The sequence below is a fragment of the Pinus tabuliformis genome, chromosome 8 (genome assembly GCF_031772625.1).
Source record: "Pinus tabuliformis cultivar Carrire ecotype Pingquan chromosome 8, CPIR1, whole genome shotgun sequence".
Taxonomy (NCBI): Eukaryota; Viridiplantae; Streptophyta; class Pinopsida; order Pinales; family Pinaceae; genus Pinus; species Pinus tabuliformis.
Genome location: NC_142294.1, coordinates 841,033,312 through 841,056,802, shown reverse-complemented (window position 1 = coordinate 841,056,802; position 23,491 = coordinate 841,033,312). Strand labels below are relative to the sequence as shown.

Below are 23,491 nucleotides of genomic sequence, written 5' to 3'. Positions count from 1 at the left end.
CACTGCACTGCTAGCAGAAACACCAAGAACATTTAACAAATGTTGGTTTCTAACATTTATCTAACCATCTGATATAATGGATACCTAAACCAACATTTATCTAACCATTTGATATAATGGATACCCCACAATCTGCTCACTCATCTATAACCTGTGTCAAAGCACTATGAATCTTTGTTTTCTCTTTGTCTAATAACGAAGTTCTAACTTTCTCATAGTTGGGGCTCTTGTATCCTTTTGGGGCTTCATTGATGGCCTTAACCAAATCATGCCAGTGGGGAGAGCGAAGCACATTGAGTGGTATACCACAAGAACAAAGAAATTTGACGACTTTTGCATCCACATCATCACTCCCAGCGATATTCATAAAATATGCTATTATTCTTCTAGATTTAGAGGTTCCAAAAGTACCAACGGGAGATGAAGTGTGGCCACCAAATCTAGACGTTGCACTTGCATCTGGCTGAATTTTTTGTTACTTATTGTCTTTTTTGTTCTGTTGCCTCTATTTTGATTTATTTTTGCCTTTGTGCCATTGATACCTTAGGGAAAACTGAGATCCCCTTATTTTCATCCCTGCCCATTATCCCACAAAGATGCCTCCTCACATGGTATATCAACCGCTCTAAGTTTTTCCACCATGACAATCATGAGGGCATATAAACTTGAAGGTTCCACCACCTCTCCCCCCTCCCAAGTTGTCACAACTTCAAAGTTCAAACCCTTCCTCCTCATCATACATTGTGTCACTATGAGTGTGACCACTATCGTCTTCTTCCATTTCTTCCCTTCTATGCCTACACCCCACCAACACCATAAAAACCAACAATAGAATGATGAACCAAAAGAACACCATTTTAGATGGAGAACTTGCAATAAAAAGGGAAGAAGGAATAATGGGAAAGAGTAGGAGAGGAGAAAAAATACCAACAAGAATGACAAGAAAATGAGGAAGTTAATTGAGGTTTGCAATTACCTCTTTAGCTCTTGAGAAGTTGAGAACTTGAGGTGGATGGGATCCCTTCTTCACTCCTCCAAGCTCTTCTTTGCTATTTCCTCCAACCTCTCACAAATCTAATCTCAAAATCTTGCTATCTCCTCTCTTCTCCAAGCTCAAGCCAAAGATGCAAGAATGAAAAAAAGAGAGGGGGAAGAGGCCTTTTAACCTCATCCTCCCTTTCCCTAAAATGTCCCTTAACTCACCCTAGGCCCCACTTAAACCACAAGTTAGTAATATGTATATGTATATCAATATTCCTGACCATAGTTTTCCTCCCGTGCCCTTGACCATCAGACCTTAGAGATCTTGACATCATCGGCCTCATTGTTTGATCTCTTTCTTTTACACTCTCTCGTTAGGTTCTTGAATTTCCACCTTTCCAGTCTTGGACAAACTCATTTTGTATTTTGTATCACCATACCTTTGTCACAGCTTTCTATGTATGTTCTAATGTTATAGTTACGTAGTTTACTTTCTTTATATTAATTTCGGCATTTTCTAGGAGCTGTCCTTACACTCCCACTTTATATTCATACTGGTTGTACTCTTCAGCCCCATTGACCTACTTTTCTAGTCATTCGTTGGACATTAATAAAATTATCTTATCTCCATGGAAAGTCACGATAGTTTCAAGAAAGAATCCAGAGTCTAGACTGTCCCAATTTTTGGTCTCTATCCCTAATAATAGCTTTTCTATTCTTCATCATTGTCCATTTTCCTTCATGGCTTCCTGTACTTTCTGAACTTCCTTAATTCAGTTTGGTCTTTTGAAATAAGGTCTTCATTTATATATATTCCTCACCCATTAAAACTTGGAGTTTCACTGAGTATGTCATATTTATGGTCATTATAGCTTTACATTAACATGAATTAACCTTTCTTTATGCTCAATTATTTTCCCCAACCTCTTTGCTTCTGTGAGACAAGAAGTTTCAATTTGTAATTTATTTGGTAGTTCTTCTTTGACTATTCCTAGCATGTCCTCATCTTTCTTCTCTTTTAAATGAAAGATAATGAGGTGTAAGGCCCTTTTGTTACACTTGAGGTCTAAATGGGCTTATTTGTTTCCTTTTTGATGGGTTTGATATCCGATTTACCTTCCAAACTATTCAGGGCAAAATTATTGTTTAGCTCTTCTTCTAGCTTTCTAATCTTCCTCAGATTGAGATTTTCTATATTATTGACCTCTCATTCTTGTGCTAATTGTTTCTTTTCTTGACTCCAACCCTAATATTCTATTGTGCTGTGAGAGTGTAAAAGGTTGCTAGGGTTTCAAGTTAAAAGTATGCCGCATACATTCCTGCAGGCCGCCGCATACATTCTTGTAGGTTGACTTGAACCTCACAAAATATTCAACAAACCTTAATGATTTTTTTTTTTTTTGGGTTCAGTGGATTTCAACCCTCAAGGTTCAAGTTTGCCGAACTCTGACATAGGCTCAGATATACCCGTATATTTTTTTTGCAGAAATTTTCTGGCTCAAAACATACTGAACGGAGGATTTTTGAATGCTTAAGATGCCTCCTGTCCAGATACTTTTTGAAGATAAGAAAAAAGCCTGTGCAGCTCATGGGCTCCTTTTTCCTTATGAAGGGATGTCACACACTGAATGATTCCAGTCTCACATTCCACCAATTCCATGCTTCTGTTGGGCCTGAATATCTCCAGCTTCTGCTATTGTTTTCCTTGCTGAAACTGTCACCCTTTATACGGCCCTTCTGTCAATCACTACTACATTTTGTCAATATCCCTCGACTTACTATGAAATGCTTATTGTTTCACCGCAATTGCAACAAAAAGCCTGCAAAGGTTTTTTTTGACAGAGCCAGAAATGCTTAAAAACAGAATAATATTACAAAAGTAAAATTGATGGTATAACATTTAATAAAGATTCCTGTATAATAAAATTTTACAGTGGCAAATTGCAATTATTTGCCATGGGTTACACTAGCTGGAGGATGTAATCATTTTAATTTTATTTTTTATAATGTATTTAAATGAACTATATTGATGCAGTGCTTATTTTTTTTGATGTCTTTTAATGAACTATATTGAAGCAATGCTGAGATATCTTCTTCTAGGTCTGTTTGGTTTTATTTTGAATGAAAAACTTTGTGCTATACGGTATGCTTAATGCATAATTTTAATGACACATGCAGGACAAAGTTAAGCTTTACGAGGTGGAAAGCTGAATGGAACACTGCTACTCCTTTGTGTGAGCAGGCAGGTTGGTGTTTCTACTTAAAATAGGATTCCAATTATGTTTAGTCAACAATTAGCATGGTTGACCACAATATGGTGGTTTGGTGTTCTGAATTGATTGCTTTTGATCTGTGTATGAAGCTCTTGCATTCAGATTTGCCAAAGAAAATGCAAAAGCAAAAGAAGCATATGAAAAAGCTGCAGCTGGACAAGAGAGGCTCTCATCGTATCTTTTTATGTTTTTTCTACAGCTGAAGGGAGTTTATACATTTTTTTGTGTTTACACTGTCATTTGGTTTGTAGATTAAATCCTTGACAAAATTCTACTAGACCATGGCAGGCTGCCAAACACTTTGAATCAGCTGGAGCTTTAGCCAAGGAACTTGAAAATTGGAATGAAGTTGCCGATTTTTATAAAAGGGCTTGTGAGCTGTACACAGAATGTGGGAAAGCACAGCCTGCTTCGGATGCACTTGCAAGGGGGGCACGGTAATAGAATGTTCAAAACACCAGCCTAGTCACTGCTGTACTCTGAGAAGGTTTTCAATGAGCCAGTTCTTTAAGGGTTGGTCCTTTGGATTTCAAGAGCTTATTTTTAGAAATGATGAATTTTTGCTTCAGTGCTCTGGAGGATGCTGTACCTGACGAATCTGTTCGGATGTATATTGATTCTTGTGGCATACTTGAAGATGAAGGCAAGGAGCAAATGGCCTTTGATACATACCGTGCTGTTACTAACCTATATCTGAAGTTGGAAAGGTAGGGGATGCTTTTATTCTCATTGTTGTGGCTAGATAACAATCATACATACATTGACATGTAGAAGAAGCCATATAGCAGCAGAGAATGTATAAATGACTGGAGACTTCCGCAGTTATTCATATTGTTTGGAGATTTCTGGAAGTGAACTGTGTAATGTCTTTTATCTGTCCAATATTTCGGATGGTTACTCCATCCATCATCAGGGAGTAAAGAGCTTTAAGAGTAAACAAGTGCTGAGGAGCCTTTTTATAGGAGAAGGAAATTAAGTATCCGTTGAGTTACAGATAGGAGAGGAATAAATTTGGTCAAAGGGTAAAGTGATATTTAAGGATTTAGAATCAAATTAATATCTGTTTTAATCAATAATTCTTTTATCTAATCTAACATTTATTTCTAATTATTTTATTCTAAATCCTTATATATCACTTTACCCTTTGACCAAATTTATTTCTCTCCTATCTTTAACTCAACGGATACTTAATTTCTTTTTCTTATAAAAAGGCTCCTCAGCACTTGTTTACTCTTGAGATGATGGATGGAGTAACCATCCGAAATGTTGGACGGATAAAAAACATTACACAGTTCACTTCCGAAATTATCCAAACAGTAGAGAATGTAGTTAAAAACTGGGAAGTACTTATCAACTGAGCACTTAGTAGGCTTGTTCCATCATTTGGGAGTCTTATCATTATATTTCTACTCTTAAGTGTTTACACGTGTAGGGATTAATCTTACCTGGTTTTCGAATTTGTTCTCATTTGTTGGATGGAGGTTGGTCTGGGAATCTTATAATTATCCTTCTACTCTAAAGTGTTTATACCTGTAGGGCTTAATCTTCCCTGGATTTGGAATTTGTTCTCATTTGTTGGATGGAGGTTCTTATAGAAATTCAAGTTTGCATATAATTTCTTGTTTTCTCGTTCTTTCAGTTTTTGCCTTCTATCTCGTCCATATGCTTCTTTCTATTTGAATAAAATGTACTGGAATATCTTGTTCTTGGTATGCATATGGGGGATGTAATGAGATTATAACTAGTGCTGGCATTGATTAACATTTATATATATTTGAGAACCCTACCAACTTGTCTTGTAGTCCTTCCTTCTTCGCTTGGAGAGAGGCTTCCTTTATGTGATTTTGCACTTCCTTTTGCAGTCCTGTTCTTGTCCGAAGTTCTCTGAAATTCTGCTCTGAAATGGAGTACTAACAACCCTATTTATAGTTGTTTCCCATCAAAATAAGCCGACATGACATGATGTGAGCCGAAATGTCTTTTTGAGAGATTCATATTATTCTTTTGAAGCTGACTTGAAGGAGGTGACTTTGTCTTGGTCTTGGAGGATTTTCTAACTTATTTAAGGACTTATACAAATACATAACATGCCCAAGAAGGGTCTTTCACACATGACAGACTCAAATTGACTTTTATGACTAGATGACTGATCCTAAAGGCTCACAATGGGAGTCATCACTAAAATAAAATTCCTTGCTCATGAAACCCATGAGCCAAGCATTACAATAATAATTTTATTTTTCTTCTTTTCATCAATTACATAAAATCACAATTACACATGTCATTATGAAGACCGAACCTAGTTACTTTTCAACAGATCTTACCCTTTAGGGCCTAGATCAATCGCCTTCTCTTAAATGAATAGAAAGAAATTAATTTTCGTTTCAAAACTGTTACTGCTTAAACTAGCAGGGGTCCTAGGAGGGGATCCTATAGAGCAACTACTAGGTTAAGGGGCAACAATGGAGCGATAGCTCACCGTCACCTCAGCTAAGGCTCCCTGCTCGTTACGGACTTTCACCAATGGGAGGAGATGTGGTATGAGGAGAATCACTAGATGAATGGAGCAATAATAGGATGAGTGTTAATTTTAGGTATGTTCTATGCTTAGAGCAATTTATTTCAATTTTCATAGTTAGCTCAATATATTTTCCAGATTAGCAATCACATCAGCATTTAAAGTAAATTACAGATAGAACATAAACATAGATCACAAAATACAAGCCAAGACAAGAGGACACAAGATGTGGCGCTAGCCAAGGACAAACCCCAATGTGGGGAAACCCTTGATCAATTCTTCTTATATGTTCCTCAATAGTTCAGCAGAGAGAGAGAGATAGTACATTTACAACAGAAGTCAATACTTTGACTTATCCAAATAAGAGCATAGATTATCTCTAAGAAGATGATACATGAGATAGCTGAAATCAGTGGAAGACATGCTGCTTCAACTGATTCTCCAAGGTGACTTCTTCACCTATCATTGTGATGCACCTCGTCATCATGCTGCACCTCACCATGTTGCACCATGTTGCACCCATCATCATTATGTTGCATCTCGTCATGCTTCATCAATCATTATTGTACCCATCGCTATACTGCATCACGTACCAACCATCATGTGCCATTGCTGCACCATGTTTGCCATACTGTTCCATGTGCTTGCTGCACCATGCTTGACACCATGTGCTTACTGCACTTGGCTTACCATATTGTTGTTTCATTTTAAGCATGCCTTTGTTGCTGTCCCATTGTTACATTGTTGTCCCATGCCATCATTGTAACATTGCTACTATCATGCTGTCATTGTAACATGCTGCCCATGCATCTTGCTTACCGTACTGCTGTCCCAATTGGCTATTGCTGCTGTCCCATCACAACTGCTATCCAATTGTGCCATGACACAACTGCTGTCCCAATTGTATTGCTGTTGTCCCATCAATTGTGCCATGCCATAACTGTTGTCCCAATTGTATGCTTTCACCATTGTTTATAATATGACTGGTTAGGGCATCTGGTCATGCTGCAACAACCCTTAACCATCCACCAAAATGCCTCTTAATCTTTGCAACCCTACTAAGGAAGAGTCCTCCACATACGTGCTGCTGTTCTGGGCACAAATTTGACCCAAAACTTGTCCACGTTGTCCTTGTTTTGAAGTGGTCCCATGCTGTCACCTACAATCCACTCAAAACAGACTTCCCTTACCTTTTCGCTGCCCCAAATAGTCCTGCGTTCACCCTTCTTTAACTCGGCCTCCAAGCTCAGCTCCTCAGTCCTCTAACAATAGCTCGATTAGCCCTGAAACATACCTGAACTCCCTCGCTGTCCTAGCCTTCTTGCTGTGGCTTCCATAGAGTTACCTCTCTCCCTTAGTTGAGTTCCTTGGGCTACTTTGATGAGCTCTTGTGATGCACCAATGGATGTGTAGAGTTGTCATAGGCTAGGGCTTGCTAGCACTGCGGCTAGGGCTTCCTTAGGACAATGTTAGGGCTGCTTTAGGACAGCGTTAGGGCTGCTTTAGGACTGCAGTTAGGGCTTGTTAAGGCCTTCTCCATATCTGTGTTAAACTTCTTCCATGAGCTCCTTTAGGTCAACATAGATCCCTTCCATAGCTTCGCTCACTTGTCTTCTTTGCTGCGGATAGGGCAGCGTCCTTTCCTCCAACGTCTAGGGGCTACTTCCTCCTAGATTTCTCTCACACTAAAACCCAAAGCAAGTGGAGAGAAATCAAGAAAGAAGTGTGTGTGAAATGACTCTCAAGTCATCTCCGTTTATACTAAAATGTTGAGCACATGTGGGTGTTATTTAGTTGCTGGTCGACCTTGACAAATTGTCTTATAACACAAATAAATTCATAACTCCATGAATACTTATCTGAATCGGATGATTATTTAGATCAATCCTACACCTCTCGATGAGAGGGATCCAAGAAAAATATCAGCTGCCATAAATAAGATGACCCACATGGAGTTTGGCCCTAGTTTCCAATTTTAACACTCCCTCTCAACTAGGGAGAACTCCATCCGTTGATCCATATGCCAGACTGTACTATCTCTGCCAGCAGTGCCCTGCTCTGCTTTGCTGAACCATGAAGAAGAAGAATTGATCAAGAATGTCTCATACCATTCTCTACTAACTCGAAGTCAGTCCCATATGAAGAGAGTGTGTCATACCACTCTTATTGATCCTAGATCAGTTCCAAAAGAGAGTGAGTTATGTCACTCTTACTGACCCAAAGTCAGTTTCATTGATCCCATATCAATATCACAAGAGTGTCTCAAACCACTCATACTAATCCTAGATTAGTTCCAAAAGAGAGTGAGTTATGTCACTCTTACTGACGCAAAGTCAGTTTCATTGATCCCAGATCAATATCACAAGAGTGTCTCAAACCACTCATACTGATCCCAGATCAATGGAGGTCATCCTAGCATAGGGAGTACGGTAGATACAACGATGCGTCCATCGATAGTACTACTATGGTCCCTAACAAATGAGAGGTAGTTCCCATGAGTCCCAGACTGCATGGGTAGGATGCCTCGACAGGAGAACCACTCATCTTGTCCATAAGTCGCCACGGGGTATCATAGGGGAAGGCTGAACCATTCACCCTGTACACAACGCACCATTAGGGGAGGGTGAGTCGCCCTATGGTCGCTTGTTGCTCCAAGTACCCCAAGCCCCCGGAGCTCCTAGCGCTCAATGCATGCATCATGCAGGACTATCATAAGAGGGTCTCTCAACAACTCCAAGTCGTTCGGGAAAGTCACAAATTTGACCTTTCCTCGGGGCTTTGACAGAATGTTTGCGACCTGTACATTAGTCTCAATGCGATGGAGCCTCCTCGCTCATCGACGTACCATATCCTAGATAAGGTAGTATTTGATGTCTATATGCTGGAGCAATCATAGAATACGGGATTCCTCAATAATCGAATCCCCCTCTGGTTGACACAGAAGATCACGGTGGTATCCATCATGTGTACAAACAGCTCACTGAAGAGCTTCCGCAACCAGGCAGCTTCACACGAGGTCATACTCGTAGCTATGTATTCGGTCTCAGCAGTGCTTATAGCAACCAACTTCTGCTTCCTGCTCATCTAGGATATCGAAGCAGAACCCAAAGAGAACCAGTACTCAGAAGTGCTTCTTGTGATCCTCCATACTGCCTGCCCAGTCAGCATTTGAATAATCATGCAGCTTCATATTTCCGGCAGTGTATCTCAATCTATGAGAGATTGTGCCCCGAAGATATCTCAAAAGATCCATGGCACCAATCTAGTGAGGCTCAACCATTTATGAGCTCACCATGCTAACTGCAAAACATATATCCGGACGGGAGTTCACCAAGAACATCAATGCTAGTATGAGTTTGTGAAACTCAGAGGCATTTCCCAAATCAGGTCTATTATCCATACCACATAACTTCTGAAAATTAATCTCCATCAAGGTAGTCACGGGCTTGCAGTTCATCATTCTAAATCCGGAATCCAACTCCCTCTTACTTTTGTAACTGAGAGGGTATGCACCTGTCAGAAAGAGGTCGTGCTTAGAAGGTGACGGTATGAGAGGTCTATTATCCACAACCTTCAAGCAATGGTTTGGATGGGCTTCACTCCTAGTGAATCTCAGCTTCATCAGACAACTATCAATCCTCTCATACTGTGCCCGGGTTGTTTTGCTTTAAGCCATAGAGGGCTTTCTTCCACTTGCATACATGAGATTCCTGATCATGAATCTCAAACCCCTTGGGTTGTTCTAAACCTGTGGACCTGCGACGTGAGGGGAATGGTACCCTTGTAAGATTTTCCTTCGGCACATCTCAGACATGTACCTTCATGCTCTTTTTGAATTTAGGCATACCTGTCATCATCTGACTCACATCGGTTAGGGCTCCATAAGGTAGATCTCCGGTGCTATAGATGAGATGTCTCCACTGACGTGGTCCCCAATGGACTTCCTACAACTTGATACAAATTGCCAACCCTGAATCCATGAGTAAAAGCATCTTTGAAAATTCTACTTTCAAACACGTACCTTTCCATCGATGAATGCCACCCTGAAACCTTTGACTTCGATTGCCGAAATGGACACCAGGTTCTTCTTGCGATCAGGTACATAAATAGATTCTCGTAAATGAATTGAGTTACCCTCATTCAATTGAGGGGCAACATTCCCTACACCCTTTCCGGGATAGGTGGCATCGACTCCAAGTATAATCCCACAATTGTTTCCATCTCTACCAAATTAGGGAGAGCACCCTTCTATCCGATGAAGTGCCTTGAAGCACTACAATCAATAAGCCAGATTCCTGAAGAATCTCAAGGAGAGGGCCAATACAAGATGACACTTCTTTATCTTATCGGAAACAATATTTGATTCTTCATACCTAGGGTTCCTTGCCTTCTTTGAAGAGTCGGTTATTTCCTTGATGACCAGCATTGCCTGTCATTCCTTCGATCATTGAAGATGTCCCTAGAATGATTGTCATCTTCATCAAGTGATGTGTCCCTACTATTTGGACACTCCTTCGCATAATGGCCGAACTTATTGTAAGTAAGGCATCTGTCTTTCCTTCCACCCTTAGATCCAGACTTCCTATTGAAGTGATCTGTAGGTCATCAGAAGCTTCCGCTGCGCCATTCTGATAATATTCTTTGCTTTGATTTCACCCTTGGTGAATTTGAAGAGGGATGAGGAATTCATTGAGCTTTTTGTCCTTTCCCAACTGTCTTTGGTGATTGCTCTCTCTCCTGCTTGGGCTTTGTCTTCACCTCAACTCTGATACCATGTTAATTTTAGGTATGTTCTATGCTTATAGCAATTTATTTCAATTTTCATAGTTAGCTCAATATCTTTTCCAGATTAGCAATCACATCAGCATTTAAAGTAAATTATAGATAGAACATAAACATAGATCACAGAATACAAGCCAAGACAAGAGGACACAAGATGTGGCGCTAGCCAGGGACAAACCCCAATGTGGGGAAACCCTTGATCAATTCTACTTATATGTTCTTCAATAGTTCAGCACAGAGAGAGAGAGATAGTACATTTACAACAGAAGTCAACACTTTGAATTATCCAAATAAGAGCATAGATCATCTCTAAGAAGATGATACATGAGATAGCTGAAATCAGTTGAAGACATGCTGCTTCAACTGATTCTCCAAGGTGACTCCTTCACCTATCATTGTGATGCACCTCGTCATCATGCTGCACCTCACGGTGCTGCACCATGCTGTTGGACACAGATTGTCATTGATGTCAATATGGCAATATTCAAGGAGCCATGAGGAGCAGATAGAGCCACCAGAGGAGCAAACAAAGCGAAGAGCAGACAGAGCCATTGGAGGAAGCAAAATAGAGCCAGTGGAGAGCATATCTGAGCGCAAATATATATCTGCATGCATTTAAACAGTGATCGGGGGCCATATATGCCACAAAATACACTATCGGGAGCCATCGGGAGGATTACAGTGTATATGCAGGCGGAATACACTATCGGGAGCAAAACTCATATATATATATATGCATTTACGCTATCGGGCCCGTAGAACCCATATAGCATCACCCCTGTGTATTTATTTGTTTATTGCCAAATGCCTTTTACACAGAGAAATCATGCTAAACACTTAGCGGATTTGGAAAGCGGACTTGAAACTTTATACACGGGAGTGTTGAGTTGTATCGGGTCCGACACATAATATTGCATCGCTATAAGTGAGTGGTCTGCGTTAACGTCGAGCCCTGAACCCTTGCGATTTGCGATTGCCGACGTATATCGCATTGGCACTTCGAGAGCGGAGTTACAATGTGTCAAGCGGTCCATTGCGATCACCGATAGCGATTAGCGATGTCGCATCGGACCTCCGCCATCGCTATCGGTCCTCCGCCAAGGGCAACCCCTGATTGCGATACATATACACGCGGACCTGACGCAGCGTTATAAATGGGCTTAATATAATATCGCGTCCACTGGAGGATTGGTCATCGGCCATCGGCGATGCCATGATCTCTATTTATAAAGGACCCCCGAAAGCCTTGAGCACCGATTGCAATTATACTGCGGACTCGATACAGTATAGATGGGGGTGTAATATTTTTTGAAGTCCACCTTTTAGTCTTTTTTGCCTGTTTTACTCCTATTTCCTGTGTAATTGAATATTTGGCTTGCGCGGTGTTTGGAGGCAGAAGTACACTAAGGGATGCTCCGGATGGTTCAGGAGGCCTGAATGATAGCCCAGAAGGCTAGAATCAAGGCGATTGCGATTGCGATAGGATGTGGCATGTCTGTTAAAAGAAACAGTCTCGGTGGATGCCTGTTATCATTGAAAAAACGATCCTGTGTTACAGTTTTAACACACAGTGACTGTAAAGCCAGGAAGCGGAATGGAAAGCCAGCGTAGAGGAAGCCACAACGACCAAGGAGGGAAGTCGAAAGATCAAGCTAGTGAGAGGAAACGACAATGATCGAGGAGGAAGCCAAAAAGGCGGTGGAAAGCAGAAACGAGAGTCAGAGGCATCTGAAATATATAAAATTAGAAAAACAAGGTGAGTTCGATGTTGATGCATGTATAATCAGTGAGAGAGGAAGCCGAAGAACAGGCAAAAGGTAGGAGAGGCCAGAGAAGCAAGAGAACAGGAGAAAAACAGAAGCTCAACAGGCTTGGGAGCCGAGAACGGCAGCATAACAGTTTATATTAGGTTTGGGTTGGAGTCCAAGAGGTTGGAGCCTCAGAATTGAACAGGATTGAAATCCTTGGGAGTTGGTGCTCCTAAGTGCAGAACTATTGCAAGATAGAGTTGGTGCTCTGGAGGTTGGAGCCTCATTGAAGTCCAAGTTGGGGCTTGGAAACTAATTGCAACCAGCTATATATATATATTGTATTTATTTCATTGCATTGTTTTGTGTTAATAAAAGCATTAATTCCAGCTATCTATTTCTGTGTTCCATATATATATATGTGCTTTTGGTAACAATAAGAACAAAAAAAAAAAGAAATACTGATTCACCCCCCCTCTCAGTATTTCCAACACATGCTGCACACATCATCATTATGTTGCATCTCATCATGCTTCACCAATCATTGTTGTACCCATCGCTGTACTGCATCATGTACCAACCATCATGTGCCATTGCTGCACCATGTTTTCCATACTGTCCCATGTGCTTGCTACACCATGCTTGACATTATGTGCTTACTGCACCTAGCTTACCATACTGTTGTTTCATTGTAAGCATGCCTTTGCTGCCGTCCCATTGTTACATTGTTGTCCCATGCCATCATTGTAACATTGCTGCTATCATGCTGTCATTGTAACGTGCTGCCTATGCATCTTGCTTACCGTATTGCTGTCCCAATTGGCTATTGCTGCTGTTCCATCACATTTGCTATCCAATTGTGCCATGACACAACTGCTGTCCCAATTGTATTGATGTTGTCCCATCAATTGTGCCATGCCATAACTGTTGTCCCAATTGTATGCTTTCACTATTGTTTATACTGTGATTGGTTGGTCATGCTGCAACAATCCTTAATCATCCACCAAAACGGCTCTTAATCTTTGCAACCCTACTAAGGAAGAGTCCTCCACATACGTGCTGCTGTTATGGCCACAAATTTGACCCAAAACCTGTCCACGTTGTCCCTGTTTTGAAGTGGTCCCATGCTGTCACCTACAGCCCACTCAAAACAAACTTCCCTTACCTTTTCGCTGCCCCAAACAGTCCTGCGTTCACCCTTCTTCAACTCGGCCTCCAAGCTCAGCTCCTCGGTCCTCTAACAACAGCTCGGTTAGCCCTGAAACAGACCTTAACTCCCTCGCTGTCCTAGCCTTCTTGCTGCAGCTTCCATAGAGTTACCTCTCTCCCTTAGCCAAGTTCCTTGGGCTCCTTTGATGAGCTCTTGTGATGCACCAATGGATGTGTAGAGTTGTCATAGGCTAGGGCTTGCTAGGACTACGGCTAGGGCTTCCTTAGGACAACGTTAGGGCTGCTTTAGGATAGCGTTAGCGTTGCTTTAGGACTGCGGCTAGGGCTTGTTAAGGCCTCCTCCATAGCTGCGTTAAACTTCTTCCATGAGCTCCTTTAGGTCAACATAGATCCCTTCCATAGCTTCGCTGACCTGTCTTCTTTGCTGCAGCTAGGGTAGCCTCCTTTCCTCCAACGTCTAGGGGCTACTTCCTCCTAGATTTCTCTCACACTAAATCCCAAAGCGAGTGGAGAGAAATCAAGAGAGAAGTGTGGGTGAAATGACTCTCAAGTCATCTCCTTTTATACTAAAGCGTTGAGAAAATGTGGGTGTTATTTAGTTGTTGGCTGACCTTGACGAATTGTCTTATAACACAAATTATAACTCCATGAATACTTATCGGAATCGGATGATATTTAGATCAATTCTACACCTTTCAATGAGAGGGATCCAAGAAAAATATCAGCTGCCATAAATAAGATGACCCACATGGAGTTTGGCCCCAATTGCCAATTTCAACAATGAGTGATTCCCAAAGCCTATTCTCAAGAGAGGCTTAGACAAATGGGTTACTTACCTAAGAAGCAAGGTGATAGGCTCTGTAGGAAGGGCTAAGGGGATTCTCTAGTTTAGGTCTAAGGAATATACTTCGACAAGAGGGTTCCTAGACTCAAGGATCCCAATGAAGAAATGGCTTTTAAGTGATCCTTGTGGAATTTGAGTTGTGGATCTGTGGGACCACCAAGAAGCCAAGTGGACCCTTTCTAGATCAAGAGTATGGAGTTGATCACTCAAGGAGTGGCCTCACCTAACTGGGGAGGAGAATAGGACCAAAGGGCTAATCTTCTTTTCAGGTTTGAGTGCAATGATCCAAATGAGGACACCAACTCAAGTCAACCTAAGGGCAAGAATTGGTCTTGTAGCCAGGGCTTGCTATATCTCGGGATTCCACTATCGGATTTTCTTCAAACTTGGAGGACCTCTAGAGCAAACCTCAGCGCAATAGTGGACCAAAAATTGAAGTGTTTGGATGGCTAAAAAGGAATTCAATTGATGCCCTAGGTGACCTATTAGGGCTAGGCCTAGAAAGAGAAGAGGAAGGCGAGAAAAATAATCTTTAAAAGTGACCACCAGTGGTTGGACCAATGCCTTGCCTTTGGGAGAGATGGAGTCAAGGTGAATTTGTGATTTGGAGAAACTATACCCAATCAAGGAGACCTCTAGACAACTTCGCATGGCAATTAGGGCATGAGAGCAGCTGCCAGAAGATTTTACACTTCGATGTGCAAGAGATGATGACTTATCAAGGTGAATTCAACAAAGATTAACCTATAGGAACATTCATTCATTATACATGACACATGTAATATATGTAACACTATAATAGATAAAAAAAAATTCCACAATTTGCATAAATTAGAGGCAATTTCAGACCTAGATAGCGAAATCCCAACAACATTCATGTGACAAGATAAAAGTAAAGAATATCCATGAAAAGAGTACTTACATGTTCAACGAGTATATCCAATCATCAAATCAAGAAAAATTTGAAGCTCCAAGATCAAGAGAATAGTATCCCAACATCAAAATTCATCCATGAAACCAAACTCGTCCTCCAAAAGGGAATGCGAAATTCTCACAAGAGCTACTAAGCCCAAACAAGTGATGATGGGAGGAATGAATGAGCCTCTTATCAATTGATATCATTTCTAAGGAGTTTGATTTGCCTAATTAGGCCTAATTAAGCCCAAAATAATAAAATAATGTTTAATAACAACATCCCTTGGTGACAAGCCCACCAAGATAGCTCAATATCATAAAAGAAGCCTCTCAAGAGGGCAGAATAATCATCATAATGAGTCGTTGGGCCATTGAGAAGGCCTGATGAAGTCCAAAGTGTGCCATGGTGAAAGAATGGACTCCAAACATAGTGGACAAGGGGTTGGCCCCTTGACATCCAAGCAAGTCATATGTGGTGCCCCAAGTGGGTGTGGGGGCAATATGACATCCTCATGGGTCTCCAAGTGGATCGATAATGCCTATAAACCATCTGTAAGGGCTAGGATGATGACATAAGCCCTCCCTTTGTCTCCTACAGTGAGACACATCCTCATTTGGACCCTAGAACATCTGCCAAGTGTATGGTGCAAGTGTGGAGCCGGCTGGGCATGGTGAACCAGGTGCATCATCCTCATCCAAAAGGTGGAACACGAGCAATCACTGAATGGTGCTAGGGATCCATGAAGTGTTGTCTGCTATGGTGGAGGCCCATGGCTCTCAACGCTCACCCTGCAAGTGCCAATGTGGCCCTCTGGAGGGCATGGACCCCGTATAGAGAGACCAAACCCCAAAATGGAGACCCACCTACAATCCTGCAGAAGATCCAATGCATCCCTTTGCCCTCCAATACAACCAATCATTAGAGTAATCAAGTAAAAGAGCTTACAAATCATGGAATCAAGTGGGCAGTTCATGGTGGCATGTCCTTTCATAGTGGGCTTTGACATGTACAAGTGTCTCCAAGCTCAATAAGGGGGTTAACCAAGGACCCTGTTAGGTGGTTTTAGCCTTTAAAGGTGGTGACATGTCCATGGTACATCCATCCATGGTAGGTGGCATGTGATATAGTGATGAGATGGAGTGGGGATTAAGGGAAGGCTCCAAGCCACATGTCATGGTACAAGGGTAACTATGGTGAGGGAAGCCCACACATGGGTATATGAGTGTAGGAGGGAGCAAGTCGTGGTACATGAGTTACTCCGGCCTTTGTTTTTCCACCCTTCTTCATATGTGTTTTTACCTTTGATTGTTTTTTCTTTATAACTGCTCGGGGCTTCAGGGGATGAGAACATGATGTGTAGAATATAACAGTAGATAGACCCTTTTAAGGTGGGGCAACTTGTTGCCCACCGAGGGTTGGGACAATCATGGGTTCCTTAATGTGGAGGGGGCTCATCTAGGGCCCTTAGTAACCAGGGTGATGCCCATGAATGAGGGGTAGAGCTCATGCTTGGGTTTTTGGTACATTTCCTGTTGTAAGTGGCCGAATTATGCTTTTTCCTTTCTTTTTAGCTGCATCAACCTCTGAGCATCGTTCCAGGCCCAACCCAAAGTGTGGACTAGGGGAGGGGGAGGCTAACCCTATGTGGACATGGATGGGAATAGTGATGAATGGGGTTAAAATGAGCAGAGGGGAATGATGTATATGGTGTCGGGAAGCAGAACCACGCAACCAAAATCAAGATTTCCCATGTAGTGCCAACCCTAAAGCTAATGGCCAGTAAACGAGATCCCATGGGACTAGGATACAAAGCTAACTACCGAATCAGGCAGAGGAGACAAGAGTACAGACCTAGCTCACTCTTTCCGCCGAATCCCCCTACCAATCCATGCCCAGAAGAGTCCATGCTAAGTAAACAAAATTACTCAACCAAACTAATGAAAAGTCATACCTTTGGGGTTGAGAGGCCCACCTTCAAACATACGATCATAACAGATCGGCGAGGTACCACATGGCAGGCTCAAGTGGTAGAGACAATGGCACATCGAGCTATCTGGTGGTTGCAAAGGGCTGTTGGCTGTCGATTGAGGACCATCTTGGAGAAAAATTTTCTCCCAGGGATATCTCCCACAAAGTGGTAGGTAATAGAACCCTTGAGATATCACCTGCAAAAATGAAATAGAGAAGACCCAAGAACCCAATATATACAAAAATTGAAATAAAACCCCAAAACCCCAACAATTATTTACAAAACTTCAAAAAAATAAACAAGGGTTAGTGGAAAATTAATTTACAAATATTTACAATATTTACAAAATGAAATTTGTTCTCATTAGCATATTAAATTTTATGGCATGAGTAAAATAATTTTGGAAATAATGAGAATAATTTTTTAATTTTTTGCAAAGCCCTCCTACATTAGATATTCGTTAGATTAAGACTTGAAACCAAACAAGGGTGTGATTCCCTCACAGTATGTGAACTTGGAGGCCAAGGTTGGAGCAACCTGTAACTCAATGCACTTAAAATGATAGATTATTAAACAAGAGGGGTTTGATTCATACAATAGATCTATGAGCCTAGAGATACCTGCCATATTTCACTAGATCTAGAGCATTTACTCTCACCCAACACCTAAGGCAAGATACCTGTACCAATAGATGTTCCTACTACCGAAAATTGAAATAATAATCGACAATATAATAACTCAAAGCATATCAAATAAATATCCAACAAGTACCACAGATCAACAAATGAGAGACACCTTGAATTGAACCCTAAAAACTTTCTATTAATTGCAAAAAATTTCAGCAGAGCTTTGCTCAGTACATCAGATAATCATTACATCATTCAAAGATGAAATAAAGAGCTTCATAGCTTCCTATATAGAAGATGAGAGAAGAAAACCCCTCCAAGTGGAAAATAACTACTAGTTGGCTTGATCCTTGTCAAAATAATCTCATTCATTGATCTTCAATTGAAATAACTTGATCTCCACAGGCGATTGGATCTTTTTTTTTAATTTATTTTGAGAAAAAAATCGATTTTCTCTTAAAACCCCTTTTTTATTAATCCAAAAAATAATATTTTGGACTAATATCCTCAAAAAATTCACTTTGACTTAACCACCAAGGTCCAAGGGGTCAATTTCTCTTAAAAAATATATTTTTCCCTTGGTGGACGACCTTCAAAACTTAATTCTTTTTTGATCACTATTTTTTATGATTTTCCACTTGGATAGAATTTAATTTCTCCAAAGTTAATTTTTGACTCGAATTTAATTAATTTTCTAGCTAATTATTTTCTTTTTATTTTTATCCGAAAAATTAATTAGAAGACACAATAGGGGAATAATTAATTGTTGCATTGTCAAATACTTTCGCCATGGTGTCTAAATATAAGTAACCATGCACTAAAATATTTTTACAAGATATTACAATTTAATTCAACCCTTAGAAGGGGAAATACACATTTAGACATAGACCCTCAAGACACTATCCAATTCTGCAACACAATATGATCTAGTATGAAAAATACATAGACTTGATAAACACTAGGACTCACCTAAGACCTTGTCAATGAATTCCATCCTAGCTTTGGGGTTCATCTGGGAAAAAAACTCCATAGATTATGCATGTTTACAAACACACATAATTTGGGGAGGTTAAAAAACTCCCTAGGATGAAATCCTTTGACAAAAATCATAGGCTTACCTAGGTGTTGTTACATGGCTTCATAGTCATACTAGAATCAGTTACAATAATAAAAGTAGAATTTGGGTTTACAATGAATGAATGATGCTGAGTGATGATATTGATCTCTGAAAAAATTTGGGTTTACAATGAATGAATGATGCTGAGTGATGATATTGATCTCTAAAAAAAATTGTCCATTGCCTTGTACTCTGCTTCTTGGATTGTTGACAAAAGTGTGGTCAACACACCTTCCTTGGAAGTAACATTAAATATTGATCTTGAGGGCATTGCCAATAGTGTCTAGTGAGCTGGAAATCCCAAAATATGTGCTTCAATTGTCTCCATCTTTCCACACACTAGACAAAGTCCATTCATGGACCCATTTTCAATGAAGTAGGCCTTGGTTGGAAGTCCCTAGTAGATGGTGAACCTAGCAAAGACCTGCAATTTGTAAGAAAGGAAAAGAGACCATCTTTTTTGTAGTGTACAAAACCACCTATCCTTCGGGTCAAATGAAATCCAATGAGCATTAAGAACAACAACCAAGACATGCTTTTTCTGTAATATATAAAGTTTTTAAAATCATATTGGTTACTTGCCAAACACCCACCCCCAATCTCTCCATGGAGGGTGCCACATATCAACATTAAATATTGACAAGTGTTCATGTGGAGTCAACCTAATAATTTCCTTGACAATAACATTCTTTGAAGAAAGGAGAGCCTTCTATTGTGTGAAAACATTCTAGGCATTCTAGGATTTGGCCTCAAAGTTCTTGTTGCTGCAAAATTTAGCAGGCCTTGTAGAGGGATACCCTACAAGGCAAGCACTAGACCAAGTGACAACAATAAGGTAGTATCCCACTGTCACCACAACTACTACCCCCTACACTTTATGGAATTTCAATAATGGGAGGAGTCCCAGTATATAGGTCACCTAAGAGATATTCTAAGTTTATAGGTATAAGGTGACTTAAAATGATTCAAAGGGAAGACTCACTTAAGAAGAAGGCTCAAGCGATGGAGAGGAGGCAATATCCTTCCCTTAAACAAACAAAACTAGGGTACGCTAGACCTAGGGATTGAGTAATAGCGTGGAAAAAGGAATATCCCAAGGTCAAGATGTAAAGAAGAGGTCTCCAGTAATGAGTATTAGCACAACAAAGGAACATGAAACCTTCAAAAAATCCTCAAGTTGAAGCATAACCAAACTAGGGTTTCTCCTAGGGAAAACAACTAGGGAAAGAGATATTATGGATGCAAATGGAAAGAATGGTTGCCAAGGGGAACGATTTTGAGGCAACCACTACAACCCTTGAAGTTGGAACTTTCCAAGTCTAAAAATTCCCCTTCCTAGCTAATTCGCACAAAGCCCTAATTGGGTCGCATGGCCTTAGGAGGGCCAAATTTAGAGAAGAGATAACGATAAACTTAATTTGTGGATTAAAGTTGACTTGATAACCAACAAGACATGGCTAGTGCCTGGTCCTTGAGTGAATGGAGTCTATGTATTCTTAAGATAAGCTATAACTTACAAAGGAGTGACGATGTTTGACGCCCTAGCACAAACGCTAACTATTGCCTTTGTGAGGGATTAAGGTCACTTGGGAGAGCTATAATCAAGATTCACCAAGGGGATTTCCATTCACATATCATACACGAGTAACGCATCAGACCTAGATTCTATGCAAATGATTCTCAACAAATTAGGGCACAATAGAAAGACCCTAGATCATCAATTTATTCCAAACATTAGACATAAAATCAGAATTTTTCATTAAATAAAGCTTACTTACAAGACAATATGCATGAATAATCCTTTATTGATCAAAGACAACTTCTCCAAAGTCAAGAAAGTAGCTCCAATGAACAAGAATACTCCATAGATCACATATTCACCAAGAAACAAGAAGGCCGAATTCTCTCTAAGGAATGCCGCAATAGTCCAAGAGATGATGGTGAAATGAAATAATCCGCTCCTCTATATACATGAGGAGGACAAGGTCTAATTTTAGCCTAAAAGCCCCTACTAACAAGTAAAATCACAATGAAACCCTTGGGTTACAAGCCAACCAACTAGCTTTGACATAAATGCAAATAAAATCCCACACGTGTGAGCCGTGAGGCCTCTAGGGTTGACGTCATCCATGAAGGAAGCTCCAAATGCTAAGTGTTGATGCTACAAGGTGCCAAGTGTGATATAGGAGCATCTACAAATCATCATTTGAGGGTTGGCTGTGAAATTTCCATCAATAGTTCTCTGTGGTCCCAAAATCCAACTGGGGCACCACAAAGTGGTCTCTTGGGTCTCCCTTGGGTTACAAGCCAACCAACTAGCTTTGGCATAAATGCAAATAAAAGCCCACACGTGTGAGCGGTGAGGTCTCTAGGGCTGACATCACTATGAAGGAAGCTCCAAATGCTAAGTGTTGATGCTACAAGGTGCCAAGTGTGTTGTAGGAGCATCTAAAAATCATCATTCGAGGGTTGGTTGTGAAATTTCCATCAATGGCTCTCTGTGGTCCCCAAAATCCAACTGGGGCACCACAAAGCGGTCTCTTGGGTCTCCAACTGTTAAAATGTGTCCATCTCTGCTCCAGTGTTGAGGGCTTTCTAGGTGCTACTATCCCTCCCAAGTCTCTGAAGGTGAGACCATCCTCATCTGGGCTTTGAATCAACTGCCATCCCTCATATAGTGCTAAGGCCGGCCTGGGGGAATGCTGGGTCCAGGTGTATCATCCTGAAGAATCATCAAATCACTGCAAAGTGGTAGAACGTCCTGGGCGTAGGAGGTGCCTAGCGTCATACTTGATGTGCTACTGCTGCTTAGAGACCCAAGGCTCTCAACTCTTCCCCTGTGGGTGCCAATATACTTCTGTAATGGCCTAGGTACCTGTGGGTAAGGTGCCCAGGACATGAGCTGCTCAACAATCTGACAATCACAACTTAAAGTCTAGTGAAAGCAACCAGTGATTAGGGTAAATAATCATTATTGCATCTAAGTGAAGCAAGCTTGAATGTAATAGGCTGTTTAACAATTCAGATAAGGTTTCCCTTCCAAAATTAGGACGTTGAGCTCGCAATGGTGTTTCCTCCCTAGGTAGGAGTGGCTAAAGGACAACCTTATTAGGTGTTTCCAACCTCTAAGGGATGTAAGATTTCTCAATCCACGCTTTAATTCATAGGTGTTAGTGAATATTAGTGATGGTACAGAGGGGAGAAGACTTCATGGCCAAGTGCCATGGTCAAAGGGACAAACATAATGGGGATCCACATCTCGAGTGTATAGATTTGAGGAGGGAGCAATCGTGGATGCAAGAGTAACTGACTGAACCTTTGCTTTTCCACCCCTATTGTGTGCCTTTTACTTTTTCTTGCTTTCTCCTTGTATTACTGCTTAGCTCAAAGGGTTAGAGCTTACTTTGAATGATGTTTAGCAGTTGTATTATCCCTTAAGGGTGAGTCATTTCATTTCTCATCGGAGTTGGGACATGCAAGGGTTCCTTCTCATGATGTAATAAAGCAACACGTGCTTAGGAACTGGGTGATGGCCAAATTGAGTGAGGTAGAGCTCATACAAGGCTTTTGTCCATGTGCTAATTCATATGGCCTGGCCATATTTTGCATTTTTATATTATTTCTTTTGATTTTTCTTTGTGGCCATGATATGCTCTTTCTTTTCTTTTAGCTGCATCAACCTTCGAGGGAAATGTTTCGATCCTTACTCAGGTATGAGGATGTATGGGTGCCAAATTCCAAAGAACCAATGGTTAGTTGAACCTGAAGAATGGATGTGAGATAAGGGCTTGTAATGTATGATGGAAAGTGGTAAGTATGGAATATGGATAGATGGAACTACGCTATCTCAATCAAGGCTTCTCGGCTAGTGCCCCTCTTATACCCATTGGGCAATTAGGGGAGGTCCCACTGGACTAGGATCGAAGATTAATTATTTAAGGTGAGTGAACAAGATCATGGTCAAAACTCCTCTTTCTTCCAGGTCACCCCATAGTCCATATCAAATGTCCAAATACACACAAGCATAAGCACCCGATTGCAAAATGAATGAAGTACCTTTTGAGCGAAAACCTACCTCTGCCCACATGCTTTTGCTAGATGGGTGAGAAGTATCTCGTTGACGCAGGTGGTAGAGATATAATGGCACATCATCGACTAGTGTTGGCTATCAAGGGTTGCATGGCCGGTTGACTGGATGTGAAGAACGAGAGAAATTTTTCCTCCTATAGGGTTACCCATTTTTGTGGGTAACATCTGGCTCTAGCTCGGGGAGATGAGCTCATCGTAGAGCGCATGATCCATGTGCTTGAATGGGGAGTTCATGAGAACTCCAACAATCCCTGAGTTCGTAGACCTGTAACCTGCACATTGCAATAAGCTTGTTTTGGAGCATGTGCATTGGGTGTAGGGTATCGCCCACGTTTTATGTGAAGGTATAAATCTGTACAAAAATATATCTATTCTAGCATGAAACATGATATGAATGATATTATAATGTTCACACAATGCGCAATGCAAGCACACAATGCATGACCCAAGTAGAGCCA

The 23,491-nt window shown here is 40.9% G+C and overlaps 1 protein-coding gene across 2 annotated transcripts in view; it reads left to right on the top strand.

Annotated features, from left to right (window-relative positions):
• Positions 1–23,491, top strand: part of GSNAP (gamma-soluble NSF attachment protein) — a 202,656-nt gene that overhangs the window by 61,041 nt on the left and 118,124 nt on the right. For both annotated transcript variants that reach the window (XM_089372939.1, XM_089372938.1), the window contains exons 2-5: positions 3,160–3,227; positions 3,344–3,428; positions 3,533–3,691; positions 3,824–3,961. In XM_089372939.1, the coding sequence (XP_089229065.1) occupies positions 3,160–3,227; positions 3,344–3,428; positions 3,533–3,691; positions 3,824–3,961 (450 nt within the window). The remainder of the gene's footprint in view (positions 1–3,159; positions 3,228–3,343; positions 3,429–3,532; positions 3,692–3,823; positions 3,962–23,491) is intronic.